Source organism: Emys orbicularis, chromosome 2, assembly GCF_028017835.1.
Source record: "Emys orbicularis isolate rEmyOrb1 chromosome 2, rEmyOrb1.hap1, whole genome shotgun sequence".
Taxonomy (NCBI): Eukaryota; Metazoa; Chordata; order Testudines; family Emydidae; genus Emys; species Emys orbicularis.
The window spans coordinates 177375524-177402992 of NC_088684.1; the positions used below are offsets into that span (position 1 = coordinate 177375524).

The window sequence follows — 27469 nt, forward strand, 5'->3', positions numbered from 1 at the left end:
CTATTTAACTGTGCTTTTGGGTTTTTTTTAACTTAGTATTTTTTTTTCTTAAATATCAAGTTATTTTATGCAGTGAGTTTTCATTCACCATGTAATAATTACACTACTAATTTGTAATTGTTTATAAACATTGTAGTAATTCAGCATGTAAGGTCAGATATCATGTGACCCTGCAGAGCCAGAAATGGGAACTTGATCTTGTCAAAATCACGTTGGGTTCTTCTCTTTGATCAAGTCCCTCCACAGGTTCCCCCTTAATTTTTCCAGTCTCTTATCTCTGTGTGTTATGATCTGCCCCCTTTGCTCTGCCAGTGATGACAGCTTCCATTTTCATTTTGTTGGTTTTCCCCATGGGCACGTTAAAACTCTCAGTAATCAGTGTAGTCCTATCCTGCCCTTCTTCAAACTCCTTCTTAAGATGAATGTCTACCTTGATTGCTGTGGTAAATAGCCTAATGATATTGGCTAGACAGATGGCTTATTAATAATTAATCTCTTGTTAATAATTGCTCCTTGCCTTGGAAGATCCTCAGAAATCCAGCTTGAAAGTCATTGTATGAAATTCTGGGCCCACTGAAGTCAATAGGAATATTAATGGGGCCAGTATTTCAACTATGATATTTTAAAGTGTATCTTTTTATAAGAAAGGTTACTTGTAGGTTTTATTAATTTTAGGTAATATTTTTATATTGCCTATGTGTGCCTCAGTTTCCCCTGTATGCTACATCGTTTTTCTTGGGTGGAAAATGACTTTGCTCTCAGGGCAGGCTCATAGACATAGGTATGAATGTTGCCTAGTTGTCTGAGCTTGAATGGGTCATTGGAAAAAGACTGGCCGAGGCTAACCCCATATCAGTGGAGAATCTGAGACGAGAATGGCAAATCCAATCACTAGGATACTGAGTCTAGCATCCAAGAACCCAGAGGGAGATGGATTTCCTCACCTCTTAGCAGGAAGCTGAGCAAACATCCTTCAGCTGGAGAACAAAGGACTAGAGAGGGGTGTGTGTGTGTGGGGCGAGGGAGAAGAGTTGGCTGCTGGAAGGAGCCAGGGCTATCACTTGGGATCTGACTGAGGAGGTCAGATGGAGAGACAGACAAAGCTTGAACCATGGGTTCACTACAGCTTGGCTGGGCTCGGGGCTAACTAAAATGGTCTATGCTTTAACCTGCAGTTTTCTGTGCTAACCTAAGGACTGTCTATGCTGTATTCCAGTTGACTAATAAACCCTACTGTTTTGACAATGCTGTTTGAATGTCACTGGAAATGCTTGGCGAGGTGCATTAATCCCTGAAGAGTGTACAAGTCTCTACCAGGAGAGTCTCTCAGGGTACGTCTACACTACCTGCCGGATCGACGGGTAGTGATCGATCTAACGGGGATCGATTTATCGCGTCACTAGACGCGATAAATCGATCCCCAATCACTCTGCCGTCGACTCCTGCACTCCACTGTGGCGAGAGGCGGAAGCGGAGTTGACGGGGGGCGGCAGCAGTCGACCCCGCGCCGTGAGGATGTGAGGTAAGTCGATCTAAGATACGTTGATTTCAGCTACGCTATTCTCGTAGCTGAAGTTGCGTATCTTAGGTCGATTCCCCGCTCCAGCTCCACCCCCCCCCCCACCCACCCCCGCAGTGTAGACCAGGCCTAAGTTTATCTCACTGAACAGAGCTTGCAGTGTGAAACTGGAGTTCTGGAGTCGCAGATGTTTTGGCCACAGGAGGTGGTGAGGCCGTGTGGCCTATCTTAAAGGAAGAGCGAGACCCTTAGGTGTCTGGCACACTGAAGAGTTTCTCCAAGAGACTATTCTGAAGCTAGGGGGGTAGCACCAATATTGTGGCTCTGTAACAGAAGGTATCTTTAAACTTAAATTTTTCTCCCTTTACGGTTGGACTTCAGATAAATAAGCTATAGGTAGAGGATTGAGAAATTCACACAATTTTTTAAAACGCTAAAACTTAAAAAATAGTTTTTCAGTAAAGTGTGTGGTGCATAACACAATGCATAATGGTGGGGTGTGGCATAAAAATTGTATTGGTACTACACCTCTACCCCGATATAACGCGACCCGATATAACACGAATTCTGATATAACGCGGTAAAGCAGTGCTCCGGGGGGGCGGGGCTGCGCACTCCGGCGGATCAAAGCAAGTTTGATATAACGCAGTTTCACCTATAACGCGGTAAGATTTTTTGGCTCCCGAGGACAGCATTATATCGAGGTAGAAGTGTAGTTTAGGAGAACCTGCATAACTTGTTTATGGATTCACCACTAGTGAATAATGCAACCAATGCACAAAATGATGCCAATAAAAATTGTACATACCATGTTATCATGTATTATAACTATAAGATTAAGGCCCTGTGTAGTTTGTGGCAAGTTAGAAATAAAATTCTGTGGTAAAGCCCGTGGCCATATATTGGAAGTTCAGTGGCAGTCTCAATTTCAATACATCCCTTCAATTTTGAAATAAATGCAAAAATGAATAATACAATGGGGACGGTTTTCCTTGTGGTGTTTATTTTGATATTAAATAAAATTTACTTTATGCTGTCTCAATTTTTCAGAGTGTGGCAGATTTTTGTATTAAACGCATTACTGCATTATGGAAGTTGTCAGGAAGCTGGAGTTTTTGGCAGCCTGGTCGGGGACAGTTGGTTCTTTTGGCACCTCAGAAGGCGTGGGAGGTAGTTAAGATTTTTGGCACCCAGGAGGTAGTTAAGACTTTTGGCAGTGGAGAAATAATGCATCTAATCTACCCTCCTTCTTTGCAGGCAGAGGCAAAGAGTGATTTTGAATTTGTTGGGGTGGGGGCCATAAGGGGCTTTGAACTCCTAGTCTTCTACCCTAGTGATCCGTGACAACAACCAACTTGACCCACTGCTCTCCACTCCAGTATTTCCTACATCAAACAGCAATTATGAATAAGACCATTAAATAGGATATTTCTGCTTAAAAGGACTAGCAGTGAGCAAGTTAACAAATTGACATTTAAATTGTCGTTAGTATGTTGGAATCAGCACCCCACTGAGGTGACTGTGACTATGCACATCTTGTTGTTTCAGTCTGACTGTGGAGTCAGGGCCTCGTCTACAACTAGATTTTTTTTTTTAATTAAAATTTCTGATTGTTGCTACTACAAGTAGAGCTCCATGGATGGTAGCAGCAGTGAGAAATCTGCTGTAGACAGACATTTTACCATTTTGTTGCATAGATCTACTCTGAATAGAGTTAGACAAGATGGTGGTTAAAACATCAGCATCCGGACTTCTCCAGCAATCTCATCCTTGCTGCCCCCTTGCTGGGGAGTTTTAAAAATAAAAATAAAGAATGCTGACTGGTAGAGGCAGCCAGAAAGAAAACACTGCACAGGTTTGCAGTCAGGCCCCATTGAGATGAGTAGCTTACCAAGATTTGAAAATAATTGGACACTTATGAATAATGAGAACATTCAAAGTTACAGTAATAGAGATTTAAAATTTTTTTTAGAAGGCATGTGAACTCCTGTTTCAGGGCATAAACCTACCTCTAATGGATGGAGGGGCTTGTCTACATGGGAAGTTACACTGGTAAAAGGGTAAAGTATGAATTAAACCAATGTAACTCCCTCTGGGGACACTATTATTCCAGAATAAGAATGCCTTTTCTTGGTTTAGTTAATACTTCGGAAGCAGTTTAAACTAAACTGGAAAAAGACACTAGTTGCAGAATGAGTTTCCACACAGGGAGTTATACAAGTATAACTATGGTGGCTTAAGTATACCAGAATGATTATATCTGTATAACGTCTTGTGCAGACTATCCCTAAGAAACTTGTCTTGTGGGCAGGTTACTCTATAATTGCCTGTTGCAGCATTTCTGGCACTTTCCTTTGAAGCATCTGGTGTTGTCCGCTCTTAGAAACAGGATAATATTCTAGGCAAACGATTGTTTTGATCTAATAAGGCAATTCCTACATTTCCATCTACATAAGGAAAAATAACTGCTGAAAACTGATATCTGCAATAGTTCCCTCTGGAACCATTTTTGAAAATCATGCAACTGCTAGTGTAGATTGGAACAAGCCATTTTCAACCTTGCAACAGAAAACGTGACTGAGTGAAAATTAAAATGTTCTTGTCCCCCTGTATGTTACCAGTTAAACCTTTTTCAGTATCTGTTCTGAAAGGCCCATTGCTGACTTCTGTTTTCATCAGTCAGTTTATATATATATATATATATATATGCCTTTCTTTGTATTTTGAAAGTTTTCTTTCACAATCAAAAGGGCTAAAAATGTAAGTTTCAAAAACCCAAAACATTAAAACAGACTGCTGCACAGATTGGTAGCAAGAGCTTGGTTTTGCTGCATATTCTGTAGCCACAGAATTGTATAGGTAAAACACATGTATTCCACAAGTTTATATAAATCAATCCCTCCAGATTCTTCAGTATTCTGTAACTGTTGGATTGCCGCTAGATGGCACTGTTTTACTTCTATTCAAATTCTGTTTTGTGGAGGATATGTTTTCATGTGCAAGTTTCTTTTAGTCCAAACCACCTGCTTATCTGTCAGATACTTTAAATAGATCCTATTCAGCAGCACCGTTGATTCGTCGTTATATTTGATAATTGTTTTTCCTGTCTTAAAAGGGTCTTTCCTTGTAGTTATCCCTACACTGCAAGCCACGTTACCTGTATATGTGAGTATATTTGTGTGTATATTACCAGAAACACACAAGTGTGTATTCTCAGACAAAACCTATATTAAATTGGAGTTAATGTTGAAAGTAAATATTTTGGGTAAAAATTTAGGGTATTATGCTGTTAGAAACAGGATACTTTTCTAGACAGACAGTACAAATTTTGGGTAAAAATATTACAGGGACATTGTAATTATCCCCAAAACGAGCATTATAAACCCAGGAACTTCAGAGGAGTATATATTAGACTTAAAAGAAAACCAAATACGTTATGGTACGCAAATCCAGTTAAGGCACCCAAACAACCTTACCTCAGCACCAGGGTGACACGAGGCAATACACACAAAATTATAATAACGCACATTAGTGTTTGTGAACTGATTTTTAAAGACATTAGAAAGTGTCAATTTTTTTTCCCCCTCATGGAGTCAACCTGCCTTTCTGGAAAATAGTAGTTCCCCAGTTCTGTTAGGTGGCAGAAAGGAGCAGCATGTGGAGCAAATGGATGGACCACTTTTACTAAGGGCAGCCTGGCCTCAGTCCCACTCAGAACAATGAAAGATGGTAGAGCGTATTTGAGTTTCTCTGAAGGAGAACATTATTTGACTTCTGATGGAAAAACTTTTATTTAAGAAACGTAATAGATGAAATTCCCATTGTTCCTAAAAAAAAAAAAAAAAAAAAAAAAAAATTCTGAATCTGCTGATTGCGCCAAATCTACAAGATTCAGCTCTGCCAGTTTTTGTGTAAATTGATAATGCCTGGGCTGAGATCATTTGAGACAAAAAATTGACAGTGTGCTTAATTTCTTACAATTAATTTTGAATAGATTCTTTAACTCCCAAATTAATGGGTTTACTTGTAAATTCGCAGAACATTAATTCAGTACTTATCAAAGAGCAAGTGCTGTAATTTTGGGGAGAGTATGCTTTATTCTGTGCACATAACAAAGTGGTCGAATACCTGCTTTAAGTTCAAATCTCAACTGAACCTTAACTATGGAGCTGTACTTGCAATTCCAGCATATGGGTATATATAAGTGGGGAGAAATTCTCTCCAATGATGGGAGAAATATATTAGGTGAACCTCTGATAGTAGAATAACGCTTTAAAGCCAACAGTAGAAACTGCTATAATTAGAGTTGGAACGTATTTTCCATTGTAACCTCTCTGCCTCAGTTTCATTTTTAAAATGAGGATAATACTTTTTCTACTTCACATGGGTGTTTTAAGGCTTAATTAGTTAAAATGTTTGAAAAATACTTTGATTCTGTAACACATCTAACTTTCTGAAGTTTTTTTTTTTTTCTTTTTTGTAGACATTGTCTATGGATGACTTAGCAGGCAAATATTGGAGGAATTTTTTTAAAGTAATTAGCAATTGACAAATCATTTCTGATTATGTAAGATTTTTCTATTCATGTTTTTCTGATTAAATGTAGTTCTTGATATTTACAGTTTATATGGCAAAAGGTGTATAATTGGATGTGTATGCGATGCAGTAGAATTAACATGCTGTTGGAACCTTAATGTTTCATTTCCTGATTCTTTGTGATTTTAACTTTGCAAATTTCATAAGAAGTTAACTTGCAATCCGATGTCTCCTTTCCCATTTTACTGTATTTTTAATGCAGTATGTTTAAGAAGGTGAATAAGTAATATTCAGAGGTATTCTAATACTTTTTTAAAAAAAAATAGTTGGAATAATTTGAAACCATATGTAACAATGATCCTTCAGTTGTGATTTCCCAAGCTAGTGACTTTTTTGACACTTGGGCAACACTGCTGTGTCGTTATGTTACTGCATTTGTTCAGCTGAAGTGAGCCGCTCTACATGCTCCAATCAGTTATGTACACTATTTAAGATGCTGCATTCTTAACTTGTGAGAAGCTTCTTTCTCCCTTCTTACCATATCCAGAGGTACAAAGAAGGAAAAGAATAGCTTAATTACTTAAATGCTGCTTTTTATTTATAAGTTTTTAAAATTTTTAAGCATTGGAAACATATCTATATCTATGTCAATATCTATAGCAATATTATCTCTGGAAATTATTATTTTACTTTGATGTTATCTTTTGCTTTGAATTAGTCTAAGCACCATTTGTTCTCCATTCTTTCATTTCAAGACATCCCTAAGAATGTTATACGGTGCAGATAAAGATCTGTATTAGAGGAAAATATATCTGCTTTACCATAACATTATTGATGGTCTTTGTAAATGATGTGACTTGAAAAATTTCTAAAATTTGAAAGAAACTACTTCACCGTACAAATAATGAACAGTGGGGATTTATGTCACTGTCCTTTAGAGGTGGGAAACACACAAACTCTCTGATGGCCTCAAGCAGGGCCATTTCTTATTCCTGGTCTCTGCTGGGCTGCACAGAGAGTTGGTGTGATTGTGGCCCTAGGGAAGGAGAAGGACCTGTGTCTGGGCATAAAAATAAAAGTCTTCTGTAACTCTCCTGACTGCCTCCTCTCCACATGGGACATGGGCTGAGTTGGGAGTTCCTGAGGCAGTGGAGGTTCCCATAGTTTTAGGGAGCGCTCTCTTCTCCTCCTTGCTTGTCATCCCTGTTCATGGACCTCCTACATGTGATGTGGGTCCCTTTTAAGTGTCTTGGTTGCCTTTTGGACAGTTAGGGAGGAATTCAGCCCTCAGCTGGAATGTCATGGAGGCACTGGGCTCCATAATATCACTGGGAAACTGGACATCTTAACATTTGCTTGCAATGGCAAGCAACCTGTATGTCTGTAGAGACATGGAGAATCACTGAATATCTGTTGGCTCCACAGCCAGAGGTATTTTGGAATTGTACTGAGTCTTAAGTGTCTTGCAAATACCTTCTCTCAGAATCAGTTTTACTTCTGTTTTATTTTGCACTCCTTATTAGATTATCTTGAGTCTTTGGTGCTATAGTTTAATTGAGTTATGCACATTAAGAGAATGAAAGTATAGGTAACCAAACAGGGAGGCTGGACAATGTTTGATCTATAGTCATTAAATAAATCGTTGTGAGAGAGGTGATCTTAAAATATTATATTTAAATCCCAAAAGAGATCAATTCCAATTTGAAAGAAAAGCATGGCTATTGTGGAAAAAAAATTGTTGCTAAAAGTGCAATTCAAAAACATAAAGGATTTTTATAAAAATTAAGCAGGGAGAGGTTCCAAAAGTAGAATTAATAAATCAAGAATTATAGCAAAATTAAAAAACACATTTGAAACTGCTGCCTAAAATGACTAATATGTAAAAGTTCTCTGGAAAATTATGTCCATATTTTCCTGCTCCTGGTGTCATCTGGGTTTCAGTGTTAACATTGCTTTGCCCAGAGGCAATGTGCAGTTTTGCGTACTCGTCGCAGCACAAGGACACATGATAGGCTTTTCCCCCTCCCCCCTCAGTTCCTACTTTTCCATTGGTTGAAGCTTAGAACTGCAAGTCCCAATACATAGATGTTTAAAAAAATTTTCAGGGAAGTTTCCTCAGTTTAGTTGGATTTAATATTTCAGTTCTTTTTGGACATTTTTAATTTTTTTCTTAGTTTTTACCATTTTCAGACCATTTTTGGGGGGATGATAGAAAAGTACCTTACTGGACCAGTATAATCAGTGTTTAATATACAGTGGAGATGAGTTCAGAGCGGAGATTAAAATTACCATATTTCAAAATGGCCTAGAAAGAATGTTAATTAGATGTTGATATGAGTTTGAGTGAGCAGCAAATCCAGTGGTGGACTGTGGACTACAAAAATTGAAACATTTGAAAATAGAGAGATCTGGATAATTTGGGGTATAGGTTTGACTAAAATGAGATGTTTCGGTATAAAGAAGTGCAAAATAATATATCTGAAAAAGACAGTCCCAAAGCATATGACTAGACTAGGTTAGGGTGTATTAATTAGAAGCCAGTCATGAAGAGAAATTTAGAAATAGTGGTAGATAAGAAGTGTGTGTTCACTCTGGAATGCTTTTTTCCAGAAAGAGTGGTTATAGTGCTTTAGTAACCACACATTCATACTGCTATGTGCATTTCTAGTGCCTTTTTTTAAAAAAGAAGAGAGAGAGAATGAGAGAGAGAATATTCAAGTCAAAATTATTAAAGAGACTGGTGAACACGAATTAAAAAGAAAGATTTGCCCTAAATAAGAGGGACCAGAATTCTCAAGAGGTAGAGCCTCAGGTGAGTTGTGGTGCATTTCTTCACTAAGGCATGAGGAGAACTCATTCCATGGCTCACTATCACATAAAAGTCTAGGTTTTCAGAGAGAGCATATAAAGCATGCAGTTGGGCTGGGCATATGCCCTTAAAGTTTTGCTCCCAAATACATATATCCTCTAGTTGAATTGCCCAAAAATGAGGGTAAAGTTATTGTACTTACAGATACACTCCGATAAACATCCTTTGCTCATTAGTGTACATTTCCCCACCAATTAGTGTTCTCATTTGCAGTACTTAAGCAGTTTCTTTTTGTGTTCAAACAGCCTTTGTAACCACAAAGAAAATTAGTAGCAGGTGAAAGCTTACTTTTAACAATGCTGAGGCCAAACTGTTGTTTCATTTAAAATAGGAATAATATTTTTTTCTCCAAATCCCCTTTAATTCCTCCAGATATTAGATGCAGTTTGCCATACCTACACTTCCGAAATACTTGATCCTCCAAAAGAGTTGATTAAAAGCCAAAAAATTCTAGTTCTTTACCTATATATTGCAGCCTATTGGGGCAGAAGCACCATCTTTCCCTCAATATTTATGATAAAGGCTTGAAAAATTTACCAGACCCATACTAGTTGAATACGTACATATGAGGACAGGGGGCAAGGCAAGAGCAGTGTTCAAGGGTGTTAGAGTTCCAGCATTTTCTAATGCCACCTCCATGACCTTCCTTTACTCCTTTCCTCTCCTCTCCCCCATCCCTCCCATCTGGCGGGAAAGCTGTGAGCGCTGTTTATCTAATGTGCTGTCCTAAAGCCACTAACTGTATGACTTTAAACCAGTTTGGTTAAACTGATGCAAAAGGTGGTGTGGATACTCTTACTGCAGTTTAAAGCAGTCCTGTTTTGGTTTGGCTTAAGTCAGTTAGGAATTGGTTTGAGCTAAACTGAAATAAATCACTCTTAAGCCAAAATAAATGTCCACACAGGCATTGGCAAAACCAGTTTAAGAGCTTGTCAGCATGGGAAAGTTTTCAGTGTCTCTTTCTGTTATATCTATACAAGTATAACTATCCTGAAAAAGTCCATCCATATGGTTTTGTTCATGCTGGATTAAGCTACTTTCATGTAATCATTGCATCCACACAGATCTATGCCTTTAAAAAATAACCGCACAATATCCCACGGTGCAGTGTCCTACCACTTAGGTCTTTGCATTATGGGATACCTATTGGATCCCACTGCAATTCTGGAGCTTGGGATCAAATTAAACAATAACCCACATGATTCTTCTCCAGTTGTCTTATAATTCACCTGATTTTTTTTTTTTTTTTTTTGGCAACTTTTGCCAGGCAAATGCTGCAATCCTGATAGTCATTTACATGAACAGGCTGATCCATAGGTATTTGCAGTCAACACAGCCAGATGGTGCTGGTTGACTTGAGGGACAATCCATGATGATGTAGAAAGACTGCTGGAAGAGGACGAAATCAAGTAGATACTTCTGCATGACATTTTCCTGGAGCATTTCTCTTGGTGGAGCACTGTTTGTGGGCTCAGCCAACTGGATCCAACTGGTGGAACAGGATAGTCGTGTACAACTGGGATGACCTGCAGTGGCTGCAGAATTTCAGGATACTTTCCTAGAGATCTGAGCCCAGCTCACCCCAAAGTGGTGGAACACGAACATGAGAATTCCCCTTAGATGGTGGAGAATATGTGGTCATCACCATCTGGAAGCTTGCCAACCCCAATTGCTGCTATTAGTAGATAACCAGTTTGGTGTATTAGTAGAGTAACTGTCAGGGCTGTTGTCATGGAGGAGGGTGCTGCAGACGTGGGTCAAGCTCAGAAAGCTTGGCAATACATGGGAGATTATTGATGGATTTGCTTGGTTGGGGTTTCCAAATTGTAGTGGGGTCATTGTTGGGACCCAGATAGTTATTCTTTGCCTCCTACACTAGCTTCAGAATTCATCAACAGAAAGGGTGTTTCTTCATCAAGCTGCAAGGCCAAGTTGACCACTGTGGAATATTCATCAATATTAGTATGGGGATAGTCTGGAAAGCTCCATGATGCCAGGTTATTTAGAAATTCAGCTCTGTTTTATGCAATGGAAAAAAATGATTTTGCTTCCAAGATGACTAAGCACTCTAATGATGGTGATTCCTCCTGTCATTTTGGGAGACCCAGCTTATTTTCTGCTTCCCTGGTTTATGAAACCTTTTACAGTATACTTCAATAGGAGAAAGAAGCTGTATAATTAAACACTGTAACTGCAGAATGATGGTGGAGTGCAAATTTGGAAGACTGAAGGGAAGGTGCAGGTGTCTCATGACAAAGCTGGAGGCTTCTGAGCAGTATCTCCCTTGTCTCATAGGTGCTGGCTGACTTAGTTAATCCCGTGCAGCTTTCTTCTGTGGACAAACCCTAACTACCCTTGACTAAACTAGTAGCAGAATTTGCATCCCTAATTATGTTACATCATATGCAAACGGCTACACCCTATGTCCTAAACCCATTTATCTTAGTTCTTTCCTTTAATGCATAAATTTTACCTGCGTACCTGTTTCCTTGAAAATGTAATTGTGAGCAGTTACCATATGTGTCCATTTGTGCATTTTGTATGTGCTTTTCAGATGCATATGTTTGAAAGGTAGCCTATAATGCCTCAACAACAGGGCTTATTGAAAGATTTGACAATAGTTGTGAAGAAGATGTCCAAGAGTTCTGTATGTAGCATGTGTGTGCCTCAGCAGCTGCTGTGTGTCTGCCTCAGCACCTCTTTCATGCATGCCTTAACCCGTACTATTTCTGCTTTTTTCTCTCTCTAACTGGTGGGTTATTTTGAAAGAAATGAGGTAGTTTTTGTATTTGTTAGAGTCAGTTTTTGGAGAGTAAAAGTTTGTCACCAAAAATAAAGATAATGGTGGGAGAGGTAAGGGATTTCAAAGTGCAAATGAATATTTTTGAATTGCTACATTTCCTGTCAGTAAATCCTGAGCTCAAGCTGCCTGGAAGAGGGTAAGAGAGTGTATTGCAGAGTTGAGAACCCCAACCTCCTCCCATTTAAGCTAGCTATTTGTTATCTCAAGCACCTTGTATGTTGCAGCTGCCATGGTATCACATGGAAAGAGATGTTTCAGAAATAGCTAAGACCCAGGTAGGGCTTTATATGTTAAAATCAACACCTTAAACTTCACTCAGAAATCATTTGGTAGCTAGCATAGATCACAGAGCATGAATATAATGGACTCCTTTTGGGATATAGCCACATTCCGCACTAACTGCAGTTTCCCAGTGGTTTTGAGGTATATTCCAGCAAAGTGGAGATTATAAAGGCATGGATAAAAGTAGCAAGGGCTGCATCTGAAAGAAAAGGTCACAACTTTCTTGCCAAATACAAGTAAGAAAAGAGGCTTTTGACAACTGCTGCTACCTGGAAAAGCTGTGACATGAATAGCAAAAGAAGCAGTGAGCTTAAGTTAATAAGATTCAACTTTGATTTTTAATAACAATCGGTCTGTTGAACAGGTTGCCTAATGATGCAGTTACAACATGCTCAATAGAGAGATTCTCATTGAGATTAGATAAAATTATGGAAATTATAGTGTACAGTTTATCATAGTTAATTTAGGGTTTGGGCTAGATGATTGAAGAGGTCCCGCTCATCAACAGTTCTGTAACAGTTAGATTTCTATCTTTGATAAAACGAATTTATTCAAAAAAGGGAAACTAGAACTTACATTTAAATATATCTCCTCCCCTTCTATTGGAGAGTACAAAAGGCATGTTTTAAGAGTTAAATATTTCTAACTTTTAAATTATGAGCAGTGTTTAAATTTCTTTTTAGAAATGCACATATAGTTTTTAGTTATTTGTGAAAGTATTAATATATTTAACTACAATTTGTGTGCAAGATAGTTTGCTATTTTCACCTGTTTGTAATGCATCTACATTTATTCATTTAAATTGAGATTTCTCTTTATACTGAACATTTTGATCCCATTTCCTAATCACTTCCATGAACCTCAAAAAGTAATAGTTTTAACTACACCTCTACCCCAACATAACGCTGTCCTCAGGAGCCAAAAAATCTTACCACGTTATAGGTAAAACCGCGTTATATCAAACTTGCTTTGATCCGCTGGAGTGCGTAGCCCGGCCCCCCGGAGCGCTGCTTTACCGCGTTATATCCGAATTCGTGTTGTATCGGGTTGCGTTATATCGGGGTAGAGGTGTAGATACTTGGATCCTATGGCAAGGGTGACCATATTAGTGTTGTATTTAATTTACAGATTAGCTTCACATGGCAGATATTAGTATCACAATATTTGGCTATGCTAATACTTTGGGCTTCTATAGAACCTTTTATCTGAAGCTCTCAAAGTAATCCCATACAATTAATTAAACTTCACTTACCTCTGGCAAATAGAATCATAGACGATTAGGGTTGGAAGAGACCTCAGGAGGTCACCTAGTCCAACCCCCTGCTCAAAGCAGGACCAACCCCAACTAAATCATCCCAGCCAGGGCTTTGTCAAGCCGGGTCTTAAAAACCTCTAAGGATGGAGATTCCACCACCTCCCTCGGTAACCCATTCCAGTGCTTCACCACCCTCCTAGTGAAATAGTTTTTCTAATATCCAACCTAGACCTCTCTCATTGCAGTTGAGACCATTGCTTCTTGTTCTGTCATCTGCCACCACTGAAAACAGCCTAGCCCCATCCTCAAATAAGGGATCTGTTGTACAGATGAGGGAACTGAGGCACAGAGAGCGTAAATGGCTTACTTGAAGTCTCACAGTAAATGGAAGAGCCAGGCACAGAACCTAAATCTCCTGGCTCCTAGACCATGTTCTGTGCATTTGATAATTACATACAAAAACCTGTTAAAATAACATTGCTTGACTTTGCAACTTTAATGATCAAAAGTTAGGAAATGTCAGAACAAAGGTTGCTTGTGCAACTTTAGTGTGGCTCTCTTGTGCATATGTATTATGATACAGTCTTTAATTATATGGTCACATTATTTTTTCCATATGAGACTTGTAGTCATTTAGATGGAATAAAGGGGCCCAAAGAGTCAAAAGTGTTAACATAATCCTGTCACTGTCCAACATTAAACAATTTTAAACAAGATTTAGGGTTTGTTGTACAGACTTCAGCCTGCTTAATGCCATGGCAACCACACCATTAAAAATCTTTCTAACCTTTTATTAAGGCTGCAGGAAAAGAAGGAAGAAACAGTTAAAACATTTGAAATGTAAAATATTAAGTAAGGCTTTCATATTAACAACATTCCTTTTTCCCTTTTGCTAAAGAGAGATTTTAGAAAGAAGCAGCCCTCCCCCCCCCCCTTTGTTTGACAGTCTTGTAGATGGTATTAAAGATGGTAATTACTGTCCTTTTGGGGGAAAAGATGGTCTGGAGATGGTGGTGGTGGTGAAGTCCAATCCCATTTCCTAAGAAGGCAAAACAAGACAATCAAAAATGGAGAGAAAAGAATAGCAAACATAGAACATGCAGCTTCTGTCTCTTGTTGACTCTCCCTTTCAACGTCATTGTTGTAAAAACACTGGCACAGCATGCTGACTTATCAGCTGCTTTGAGACCTGGCAACTTGTGCCAGCATTGGACTATTAAGGATTATTGCTTTGAGCTGCTTCTTTCTGGTCACAGGCTCACAACAATGTTGCAAAATATACAGTCTTGGTTGGCTAAGTCAGATTCTTATTAGAAAGAATGAATAAATGAGAGAGATATGAAAGAAATAGTGATAGGGAAGAAAAAGGACATGAGAGGGTAGGGTTGAGGAAAGTAAGTCTCAGATCCCAAGTGGTGGTTGGGATTCAGCCACTGATGGTAGAGGTTGTCATTTGGGGCCCTCTTTCTGGCCTGGTCTGGTTGGGAAGTCTCTCAGGATCAGGATGATGACGGCCTGGGGTTCCAGGGTGTGGAAGCCATGGTAATGAAGCTCACTCCAATAGCCAACTTTTCTCCCCAAGATCTCTTTGTTTAAGGACCCCCCAAAGGGAAGTGATGCATGGAATAGTCCATCCTATTATTATTTTGTCCATCAACGAGGCCTGATTTGACACCCCAAAATTTGGTTCACTCATTTTTGGTTTTACAATATTCTTGTTTACTAGGCATGATCTTAATACAGTCCTTGTTATATTACTAGGCCTTTTTGTTTGGACTAATTCAGTCTTTCTCTCTTGCTTTTGCACCTCTTCCCATCAGCATTTGTTATAGGTTTTTGTGCCATTTTATAAACTTGCCCTTACTTTTTACAGTTGAACTCACAAATGAGGTAAAGTTGTAAGCCCAATGATTACAACAGACTCCTCCCTCGTTCACTACGCTGGATGGACCTGATCTTGTGATGACTAAGGATTGTATTGTGAAAGAAAAGAAACTGTTGTTGGTAGGATCCCTTCCTCATTTGTTGCAGAAGTTGGAAGCTGTGTAGTGAGTGAGGGAGGGTATTGCAGGGACAGAAAGGTTTGCCTCATAGTGGCAGTAAGATGAAACTGGTGTGTGTCTGACCTGCTAGTTCCTAGCTCAGGCTAAATTCTTCTGCAAAATCTACAGAACTACTTGTGATCTCCTATTTTTGACCGCTGTGATTTGATCCCCCCTTTATAAGCTCCCTCTGTAGGCTTTTCAAAATAGTGGACTTAAAACCTGTGGGCTTCAAGCCCTGTCTGTCCTGTGGTGGACTAATCCCCCTGAAGGATGGTCACGGTAGGTGTCTGTTCTGCCTGAGGGAATTGCACATTCCAGACAGGCATTTGGTATGCTTGTCCTTCTCCATAAGTATGAACAAGTCACACACACAAAAAATGAAACTCTACCTTCTGGAATAGTCCATGAAGGTCTCCTCAGATTCTAAGGAAATGAGCTCCAGAATCGTGCTAGTGGACAAGCCAGCATTGTTCAGTGTCCTGTCAAGCAGACAGGTGATACCTAAGGCTGATGCAGAGAAGTTAGCAATGAGAAAAGATCTGGCATCAACACACTAGCACAGGGGCCAGCAAACATTTTGGCTTGAGGGCCACATCGGGTTTCCGAAATTGTATGGAGGGCCTCCCCAAACAGCCTCCCCAAACAGCCAGGTGTGGCCTGGCCCCGCCCCTTATCCGACTCCCCCCTCCCCTCCCCCTGCTTCTTGCCCCTGATGCAAGAGCTCGCCGCCCAGAGCATTGTGCCGGCAGCGCAGTGAGCTGAGGCTGCGGGGGAGGAGGGACAGCAGGGGAGGGGCTGGGGGCTAGCCTCCCAGGCCAGGAGCTCGGGGGCGGGGTAGGAGGGTCTCGCGGGCCAGATGTGGCCCGTGGGCCGTAGTTTGCTCACCTCTGCCCCAGCACCTGACCTGACCTCCACATTGATGTCGAAGTCAGCATCACCATCACTTCCAGTGTTGAAGTCAGGCCTGAAATGGGCTCTCTGAGACCAAGGCAGGAGTTCAGTGCCTTCCCATAAGGACTGATATGGCAAGGCCTCTGGAGGGAAATCCTTCAAGCCCTGTACAGCATCATGGGCTGGAGAGAAGGAGCAGCCTGCAACTCTGGACTCAACCAGCACAACTCTGGCTGTGTTGTCACACCTCTCAACATCGATCCTGGCCTCGGTAGTTGAGAGTAGGAAGAACCAGGGCACCTTACACATTGTCACAACCTCTAGACGTCTACTCCTCACCGTCACGGAAAAGAGTCCTCCCTGTCATTGGAGAACTGTCCTCCCTGTAGTCTGCCATTGTCTTCACCAGGAGACATAAGAGCTTCCACTGTAGGATTTTTGGTTGTAACCAATGAACACCAATAAAACACCCCCGGGGGGGGGGGGGGGAAGGAAATTGGTGTTTATCGAATAAATCTTTCCCTCCCTGACACCCTCTCTCCTTGCCCATCTAGTCTCAATTTTCTCTGCTTCCCTCGGCTCCCGGTTCCAGTCTCTTTGCCTAGCCAGGACTGTCTCTGAGGCCCCCTTATCTCCCAGGCTCCTTTGTCCCTGTCTGTGCTCCCCAGGTACAGCTCTTGTCTCCTCTGCATGCAATTCAGGCAACTTCCCTCTCCAAGCTACTTGGGCATCAGCAAAGGGTGCATTGAAACTAAAAGAGAGACTGGCTCCTCCCTGTGTACTGTTCTGGTGGCTGGATCAGGACCCAGCATGGGTTAGAACAGTCCAGTGCTGTAATTGCACAGAAATCCTGCTTGGGCCCCTGAAGCCCTGGGATGGAGTATGCTTAGGGCAGGCAGAATTTTGGGGGAATTAAGCTACGAAGAATCTAGCATCTCTGTACTGAGCATGTGTGAACTGCATTTTTCTCAAATGCTTATAACAGTTGTCCCCAACCTTTTTCGTCTGGTGGGCGCCGGACGACAAGCCACGGAGGACTGTGGCGGCGGACGAGCATCCGCTGAAATGCCGCCGACAAGCGGCGTCATCCAGAGGCGGATGCTCGTCCGCTGGCTAGTACGTGAGCGCACTTAGGCACCCAGGCGGGCGCCATGGCACCCGCGGGCACCACATTGGGGTCCCCTGGCTTATAACTTGGCCAAACTTGGGTGGATTTTCATGGTTGCAGGAAAAGTCACATCCCTGACAAACAGGCCACCCCACGCCAAGTTTCAAGTTTCTGCTTCAAATCTTGGGGCGGTGCTAGAGCTTCTCAAAGAAAAGGTCACCAGAAGTTAACATGGGCAAAACAACATCTATTCCCCCTAATCTCGTTCTTGGAGATGGCCGAACCATTTTGGCTGAGGCAGGCATGCAGCATGGGAAATTTCAACCCAAATAATTAGTTTGACAAAGTTATAAGCAACTGAAAACAAAGTCTTATAATAGGAAGTGTTGGGCAACCTTAATAGGTGGTGCTATTAGCTCTGCATTATGTCTTACCTTGTTAAAAAATATAACACATGAGAGACTTCAGAGCAAGTTTTAAGTTAGGTCTCTTTCTCTGTATGTTTATTTTTTTATTACAATTCCCATGTTTAAGATCCTTATCCATTCTAAATATATGCTGACACTACTATTAAATGGACTCCATTGTTGCATAAAAAGAGATATTTTAAAGTTACTGAATATAATGAAAAATATAACTTGGCCTTGCAAAATAGGGACTTTTTAATTAAAAAAAAAAATAGTTTTACTTTAAATCTATAACATCAAATGTAAAATAAGGTTCCAGGTAAAATATAATTGGTCCAAGTTATTGTGTGTGGTGGCTGCTATTTCCCCCCCGTAAGTGTTGTATCAATAGTTGTGAAAATTTACCAGCTCAGTAACACAATCTACAGGCCACCTTTGATGACAGTCATAGAGGAGGAAAGTTTTATAGTATCCATTTAAAAACAGCAAACAAAACATCCAAATAGGCAAATAAAATTGTGTGAAGCTGGTATAAGTTTTACAGTTGGGGGACAGGTGTGCTAAAAATAACGCATGCTGATTTGATTTTTAAATTATATTAATGTCTAATTTTCATAAGTGTATTTTTAATTATAGTGTTTTATAATAGCCCTCCCATTGTTTTTGTTTTTAAATAGATCTTCCTTTGCTGGATGGAAATGCCAAGTGCAGGACAGTTCAGTGAACGATGTGGACTATTTCAGCTTCTTGTTTTCGACACTTACAGGTAATCCATTTGAATTTTATAAATTGAAATTAAAACATGAAATTGATTGTGATAAAGTGATCTCATTTAGTATAATGACTGTATAAAGTAGATTAATGATAAATATTAAATATGGGTTAAATACTTGTACACAATGGAAAAACTATCAGAAATTCTAGCATTGTGATATGCTTTGGTGATGGGTGAGAAAGCACTTTCATTCTTATTTCCTATTTTTAATGGCTTACTCTTTCACCCTCAGTTACCACGTGGACTGAATATTTTTCATATTTAGTTTCAGTACACAGATATGTACTACATCTTGGCAGGGGGTTAGACTAGATGACACTTGCAGTCCCTTCTCACCCTATGGTTCTGTTTTCTTTTTGAAAACTTGAAAACAGCAATGTTTGAATTATTTGAGCAAGAAAAAAAAATTATTCTTGCTTTAAGTGAATTGCATAGCTGCTTTATTTATTTTGATTGATAATAGAATTAATGAGCACCAATCTGATTGTGATGGTGCCCCAAACAATATTAAAAACATAACATCCAAATATAAAGTCAAACACAATAGAGTGGGCTTCCAGTGCTCTTTAGACAAACAGAATTATTACCAACCACTGAACATTGATGCAAATAAAAGTCAAGTCCCAAGACTTTCCCAAACAAAGAGGATAAAAGATGTGCTCTACTGTGTGTCTGGATGGTTAAATCTGGCAGACCAAGGTGGGGAGTGAGGTTTTGTGCATGAGTAGCAAAGAAGCAGTTTGGATTTCAGATTTCATATTTAGCATGTATGTAGTCCTCAATCAGAGGGAGAAATTATTAGTGTGAAACTAGTCTACTGTGCATCCTTAATGCCACAATTGATATTTTACACATGTGAAACTGGATATTGCAGTTTTCCCTTGGTGAAATTGCTTATGCAGATCCCAGCTTCTTTTGTTCTCCACTTTTGGAGCTGAGCATTATGCCGCATGGATTCCAGAACTGTGAAAAGCCGTTAGCCTAGGATGGGCTCTGTGCCTTGTTGCATGCACTGAAACAGCACTTATAAAAATAGGCACAGCAGCACCTCCTACTTCAATGCCTTTTTTTTTTTTTTTTTCTCCTGGTGGTGATCTTATGGAATCTCTGGTCATGACTCTGGAGTTAATGATGGAACTGCATTTTACACTTAAAGCAGGGTTTCAACTTCTTTGCTTTATATGAAGAATACAACATATCTTTGATAAAATTACTGCATTTACTCTATTTGAGTTACAGAACAAGTTTTCTGAAAAATTGAGTTAAAATTTATTTTAAAATGTGTTCTCTAAGAAACTTGGCATTCTTCAAAGCTTTTTAAATCTTGAATAATCTTAATGGAAAAGTAAGCTTCATATTTCTCCTCCTCCTATTCCTGCCCTGATCATATTCTTGGTCATCTCTATGCCTACCCAAGGCTCCCCACAGTGCTGCTTCCTAGTGTCGGGAGCTGAGGGGGGACAGTGAGGGGTTGGGGATAGAGTGGGGTTATGGGGAGGAGCAGAGGGAAACAGATATGTGTGGCTTTGGGAGGGATGAAAGATTGTATTGAGGAGAGATGGGTGCTATCCAAAGAGAGGGGCCTAAGAATTGGGGAGGTAGGAAGGTGACCAGTCTCTGAGGGCTGATGTCTTCAATTTATGGCCCCAGTGATGTTGCCTGAGTGCACAATGGAGCTGAGGCAGTAGTGCTGTTGTAGGTAGCCTTTCACTCACTGGTGCCTTGACACAAAGGGACTGGGCTCCCCGTTCCAGTCCTCAAGACCAGTGCACAGTCCTGGTTTCACCAACACAGGATCCCCCTGCATATGAACCTCTTCTCACATTCCTGACCCAATGTACATTCCTGGCCTCGCTCAGCATTGCCCCTGAATCCCCCATTTTTCGCTACTTGCCCATTATGGTCCCTTTGTAGACTCCTCTTCCCCCTGTTCTCCCCAGACTCTCTGCACAGCCTCCTTTCACTCACTGCATGCCCCCTGCTGCCCAGTTTACCTCCAGGCTTTCATAGGTAACTAAATTTAATATACATATGTTTCCTTTTAACTCTGACTGTCACATTCCACAATTTAATATCTATACATTTACTTGTTTGCCCATATTTTTAAAAAAAATAGTTAAAATAAAAAAACACCCAATCCTGTATCCCAGATGCCACACTGTTCCTCTGAGCTCTCTGGCACCAGAAAGCAGCAACACTGGAAACCATGGGAGAGGGAAAGAGTGATTCTTCGTCGAGTGCCTGGACATGGCCATTCCACTGTAGGTGTGTGCGCGCCCCGAGCACAGTCGCCAGAAATTTTTCCCTCAGTGGTACCCATTGGGTTGGCTCTGGTGCTCCCTGGTGCTGCGCGCTCACAGCGCTGGTATAAAGGGCCTGGCTGACCCTGCACCCCATCAGTTCCTTCTTACTGCCAGTGACGTTCGCTGGAACTGCTCTGCATGCTATAGCAAGCTGTTCTCAGTGCTCTTCATTTTTATTTGTTTCTTCATATTGTGTATAGTTAGAGTGTAAACAGTTGCTTAGGCTACGTCTTCACTACGGGGGGGAGGGGTCGATTTAAGATACGCAAATTCAGCTACGCGAATAGCGTCGCTGAATTCGACGTATCGCAGCCGACTTACCCCGCTGTAAGGACGGTGGCAAAATCGACCTCCGCGGCTTCCTGTCGACGGCGCTTACTCCCACCTCCGCTGGTGGAGTAAGAGTGTCGATTCGGGGATCGATTGTCGCGTCCCGACGAGACGCGATAATTCGATCCCCGAGAGGTCGATTTCTACCCGCCGATTCAGGCGGGTAGTGTAGACCTAGCCTTAGTTATATAGTTTAGTTGGCGCTTCTCCGTCAGTTAGTGGAGTTTCGCCCGGAGGCATTTGCTGAGGCCAGAGACCTGCTGTCGCTTTCAGTACCACTGGCAGTACAAGAATTGGCATCATTGGTGCCAGTGGGCAGGACAGAACATGTAGCCCCCAGCTGTCATCTGGTTCCAGACCCTGCGGTACATCTAGAGGGAAACTGTCGTGGCTGGCCCCAACGCAAGCCTCCCAGCCTCAGCACCGATTCCTGGCACCAATAGGAACCACACCATCATGATTCCCGGAGGAAAACTTGTTAGCTGATTTGGAGGTTGGGTCAAACTCCTCCCATCCAAGGAGTCGTCCTTGTTATCCCTCCAGCCTTCCAAGCCCCGTCATGGACCCCAGCACAGGTGTGCCCACCGCGTCCTTGGTCTAGCGGTCACTGTTCGCCCGTTCGGAACCCTTTGGGGTTTGCCCCAATGCCAGGGCCGCATTCTAGAAGCTCTGACTTGGAGGCCTTCAAGAGAAGGGTACCTCCGTCTCATTGGGCAGCGCCCGACCTGGACTTCGGCATTGAGCCCGGTACTGAACTTCAGGATGCGGATCTGCGGGATCCCGTCAGTGCAGAAGGAGAGGAGGAGGTCCCCTGCGTGTGCAGGCTGCCTCACCCTCCCCGGACGAGGCAGTATCGGGGTGGACGTGTCGCCTCCTCAAGATGATTATAAGGCCCACCAGGAGCTATTGAAGAGGTTGGCCTCAAACAGGCTTGCAAGCAGAGATAATGAAAGAATCCTCCCATAGCCTGGTTGACATCCTGGTTGCTGTGGGCATGTCGACAGTGGTTCTACCTCTCAATGAGGCCATTATGGACCCAGTGAAAGCCCTGTTGCAAACCCCTGCCTCCCTTCCCCCGACATCGAAAAAAGCAGAGAGGAAGTACTTTGTGTCTGCCCAGAGTTACAAGTTCCTATATTCTCATCTCTCCCTCCTGCCCTTTGGGGACCTTGGTGGTCTCAGCAGTTAATGAAAGGTGGAGACGGGGCCTACAAGGGGCAATTCCTAAAGCAAATGACTCCAAGAAACTGGACCTTTTCAATAGAAAGGTTTATTCTACTGGGGGACTACAGCTTAGGATCGCCAGCCAGCAGGCGTTGCTGAACAGGTACGACTTCAATGTGTGAGACTCCATGGTGAAGTTCAAAGACTCGCTTCCCCAAGAGTCCAGGCAGGAGTTCTCCTCACTGGTGGAGAAGGGGAAGGTGATAGCTTGGGCCTCCTTGCAGGCATCACTGGATGTGGTGGACTTGGTGGCCAGGTCCATGGCCTCCGCAGTGGCCATGCGTACGAGTTCGTGGCTACAGTCCTCCGGTCTCCTGGGGTCCAGCAATCCCTATAGGACTTCAAGGGTGGTCTCAGACCTATTCTAGACCTGTGCCGACTCAACGGCTATCTCAAGAAACTGAAGTTCCGCATGGTCTCCCTGGCTTCCATTATCCCCTCCCTGGATCCCGGGGATTGGTACTCTGCTCTCGATTTAAGAGATGCCTATTTTCTCATTTTGATCTTCCAAGGCCACAAGGTTCCTCAGGTTTTTTGTGAACCAGGCCCACTACCAATTCCCGGTTCGTTTGTTCGGCCTATCAGTGGCCCCGCTGGTGTTTACAAAGTGCATGGTGGTAGTGGCGACTTTCCTGAGAAGATGGGGTGCAAGTCTAGCTGTATCTGGATGACTGGCTAATCAGAAGCCGGTCCAAGGCTCAGGTAGAGTCCAGAATCCACCTCATACGGTCGACTTGACAGGTCCTGGGCCTGCTAATAAACGAGCAGGAGTCTATTCTCACTCCGGTGCAGAGGATAGAGTTTATCAGAGCTGTGCTTGACTCCACCCAGGCCAAGGCCTTCCTCCCAGAAGGCCATTTCACATGATCATGTCACTAATGGCACACATCAAGGACCACCCCATTATGTTTTTGTCTGAGACTTTTAGGTCATAGGGGCTTATTCATGTACATGGTGCAGCACGCAAGACTATGCCTCAGGCTCCATCAGGCTTGACTGGCCTTGGTCTACTCACTGAAGCACCACCATCTAGACTCCGTGCTCACAGTGCCTTCCCCAGTCCTAGCCTCCATCAATTGGTGCCTGGACCCTCTGGTGGGTTGCTCAGGCGTTCCCTTCGCCTGGCCCCAACCTTTGATTTCTGTGATCTCAGACATGTCAGAGCTGGGCTTGGGAGCTCACCCAGGGCCCCTCAGACCCAAAGCCTGTGGACCCCAGAAGACACATCAATGTCAGAGAGCCCAAGGCAGTTTGTCTGGCCTGTCAGGTGTTCCTGCCTCACATTATGGGCAGGAGTGTGCTAGTGTTCACGGGCAACACTGCAGCCATGTTCTACCTCAACAGGCAGGGAGGGGCTTGCTCTTCACCCCGTGTCAGGAAGCAATTCGCTTGTGAGAGTTTTCCATAACCCAGTCAGTCCACCTTGAGGCTTCTCACCTTCCAAGAATGCAAAATGAACTGGCAGATTGCCTCAGCAGGGGTTTCTCCCGTCACTACAGTGGTCCCCTCGCCCGGATATCATCAGGGATGTTTTCCAGCAGTAGGCAACTCCCCAAATAGATACTGTTTATGACCAGACACAACAGAAAGTGTCACCAGTTTTGCTTCCTATGAGGCCACAGCCCTGGGCTCGCTCACAGATGCCTTTTTGCTCCTGTGGACAGTGCACCTGTTCTACGCTTTCCCCCCATCCTGCTCATTCACAAAGTTGTGGTGAAAATCAAGCAGGACAGGGCATGGGTCATTCTCATGCTCCCTCTCCTCCCAGACCTGATTTCCCAGAACCACAGTCGGCTGCTCCATCCTAACCTCAGCACCACCATCCACTTGATGGCCTGGAAGCTCCATGGATAAATATTGCGGAGTTGGCCTGCTCAGACAGGTCTGCTGGGTCTATTAGGTAGCAGGAAGCCCTTTACCAGGGCTATGTACCTCTCCATTTGGGCATCCCAGCACGGAGTCTCACTCCCGCAGTCATCGCTGCAGGCCGTTCTTGAGTATTTTTTACACCTGAAACAGCAAGTTTTAGCGATTTCATCAATTTAAGGTTCATCTCGTAGTGATTTCAGCATTCCACCTTCCCCGGTGAATAATTGATCCGTTTTTTCACATGAGATGGCCATTTGTTTCCTCAAAGGCCTAGAAAGACTGTACTCATAAATACAGGAACCAGTCCCTCCATGGGACTGTGATGGGTGGACTAGGCCCCGAGGCCCCCTGCTGGAAGCCTTTTGGCCCTGTCACACCCCACCCCAGAAAAGGGCAACACAGAGGTCCTCAAAGCTGTCTAGAGCGGCTATGTGGGAAGCAGCCCATCAGGGCCCAGCAGGTCAGTATAAGAATAGCTGCAGGGTCAGACCGAGTTCAGTTCCTTGCTAGAGCTGGAGGAGCATGGATGGTGTGTGGCTGGCTGAGGGAGCTGCAGGACCTCAGACAAGGTAGTGCTGCCAGAAGCCATGGAGCGCAAGAAGGAGCCCTGAGCTTGGTTGCAGGGACTCCATCATGACAAGGCCCTGAGGTAAGGGTGAAGACGGCACAGGGAAGTGGCCCAGGGAACTACAACAGTAGTTAAATAGATAAAGGGACACAGCAACAGCTGCTATCTACAGGGTCCCTGGGCTGGGACCTGGATTAGTGGGTGGGCCCAGGCCCCCCCAACCCTCATTATTTACTGGGAGAAGTGGCCTGGGCATTGAGGCACCCCAGAAGGGGGAACTAAACTCTTTTAGTGGCCCAGCTGAAGAGCTGGGGCCAGAAAGGCCCTGAGAGGGCAAAGACTGCTTCCAGGGAAGGAGTCCTGGGGCATTGCTCTATTCTGGAGCGGGGACAAACTGAGAGAGACGTTACAGAGGGCACTGAACTGGAAAATCTCTCCAGGTAAGAGAGGCCTGGTGGGGGGAACCCTGACTAAAAGGAGCAGAGATTATTAAAAGCTCTCCAGGTAGATAGGCCTGGGAGAGAAGACCTTGAGCAACCAGGGTGGAAAGTGAACAGCTCTCCCTGTAGGAAGGCCTGAGAGAGAAGACCCTGATCTACTGGAGTGAGAGACTGCCAAATCTCTCCAGGCAGAGCCAGGGCAAGCACTACTAAAGCTCCCTGGGTAAGAGGCCCCTGTTGGACTTGTACCCTGAAAGGGGTTTGCTTTGCTTTTATCACACACACACACACACACACACACACAAAGACTGTGTATGACTTGGCTGGAGGGCTGAGTCAGCAAAGATTCAACACAAACAGGTAGAGAGAGGATGCAAGCACACGCACTCAGGCAGGGGGCGCTCCCGAGAGGTGAGTGCAATCCCGTACAGGAACCTAAAGCTGGTCTTATCAAAACTGACAGCCCCCCAACCCACGTTTTGAGCCACTGGCAATGTGCCCCTTGTCATACCTTTCCTGGAAGGTGGCCTTTCTGGTGGCTATTACTTTAGCCAGAAGGGTCTTCTAGGTCCGTGCTTTTACGTTGGACTCCCCCCCCCATACACAATCTTCTTTGAGAATAAGATGCAGCTTCACCCTCACTCTGCTTTCAACCCAAAGGTGGTTTCACAGTAATCTGGCAATCTTTCTGCCAGTTTTCTACCTAAAAACACACGTGAGCACCAAGCCCATACTCTGGACGTCAGATGTGCCCTAGCATTCTACATCGAGAAGATCAAACCGTTCCGTAGATCCATCCAACTCTTCATAGTGATTGCCGAAAGGACTCAGCTCAGAGACTTTCATCATGGATTACATCATGCATTCACACGTGTTATGAGCAGCAGGTGTTCCACCACCAGCTATCCTGACTGCCCACTCCATGAGAGCACAAGCATCAGCATTGCTGGCTCATGTCCCTATTCAGGACATTTGCAGAGCAGCAACTTGGTCATCAGTGCATACGTTTTCTACCTATTATACCATTGAACAGGCTAGGGATGATGCCAGTTTCGGTCGAGAACTCCGATCCCACCATCCTATGCTACTGCTTGGGAGTCACCTACAGTGGAATAGGCATGTGCAAGCACTTGAATTAAAAATGATTACTAACCGTTCCATAACTGTTGTTCTTTGAGATGTGTTGGACATGTCCATTCCACAACCCGCCCTCCTACCCATCTTTTGGAGTTGGCCAGAAGGAAGGAACTGAAGGTCTGCAGGGTCAGCTGGGCCCTTTATACTGATGCTATGAGTACGTGGCACCAGGGGGCACCAGAGCTGACCTGACAGGTACCACCAAGGGAGAAATTTCAGGCAACAGTGCTTTGGATGTGCGCACACCTCCAGTGAAAGGTAAAGTTATGGAAAGGCTGGTAACCATTTTTTATGTGTGCTGAGGGGATGGGGATAAGTCACTTGCAAATTAATTACCAGATTTACAAATATACTCCAGATGCTCTGGTGAAGCAAACTAGTTTTAAAGCCCAGGTTACCTGGCTAGTGTACAGCCTGTACATACCAGTGAATCTGAACCTAAAAGTTAGTTAAATTTTATAAAATTGATTTGAGGTTGATACTACAGATCTTCAAATCATTAGATATATTACATGGTAGTATTTCCTTTAGGATTCTTATTTAACATACTATGAAATTTTTAATAATTTAAAGATGAACTACATTAAGATGGAATTTATATTGAATAATTTAGAGGTAAAAACATTATGGCAATGTTTTAATTGTAGTGACACCAGGAGATGGGAAATATGGGGGGCGGGGTGGAATGATTATCTTTAAAAATCAGTTTCTTTTCTAGGACCACAAAAACTATAATGCTTGAATCATAATTGTTTGGGTGATAGCGTGACATCACTACTGAGCAGTGGTAGGATTGTTTGGTTGCCTCAGTTGTATGTTTAAATACTTAATTGAGTTTGGAATTTTCTTAAGCCTAATTTTAAACGCTGAATTACCTGGGTATGTGTTGCTTGTTTTTGCAATAATTACATCATCAATGTAGTGCTTTTATCATTAATTATTTGCATGTACCCACAACTTTAATTCAATTTTAATGTAGATTTTTGTCTGGGAATTTATGTAGTCCTGTAAATGTACTAGGCACTTGACAATTGGTAAAATACACAGTAGAAACAAAGAGTGAAATGGAATTCCTTCTCTGATGTGCTTTAATGTAAATTCACAAATA

The 27469-nt window shown here is 42.8% G+C and overlaps 1 protein-coding gene across 1 annotated transcript in view; it reads left to right on the plus strand.

Moving 5' to 3' along the window:
* TEX10 (testis expressed 10) overlaps window positions 1-27469 on the plus strand; it is a 115151-nt gene that overhangs the window by 42010 nt on the left and 45672 nt on the right. Inside the window, exon 10 of the mRNA XM_065398841.1 lies at window positions 18393-18481. Coding sequence (XP_065254913.1) covers window positions 18393-18481 — 89 coding nt within the window. The remainder of the gene's footprint in view (window positions 1-18392; window positions 18482-27469) is intronic.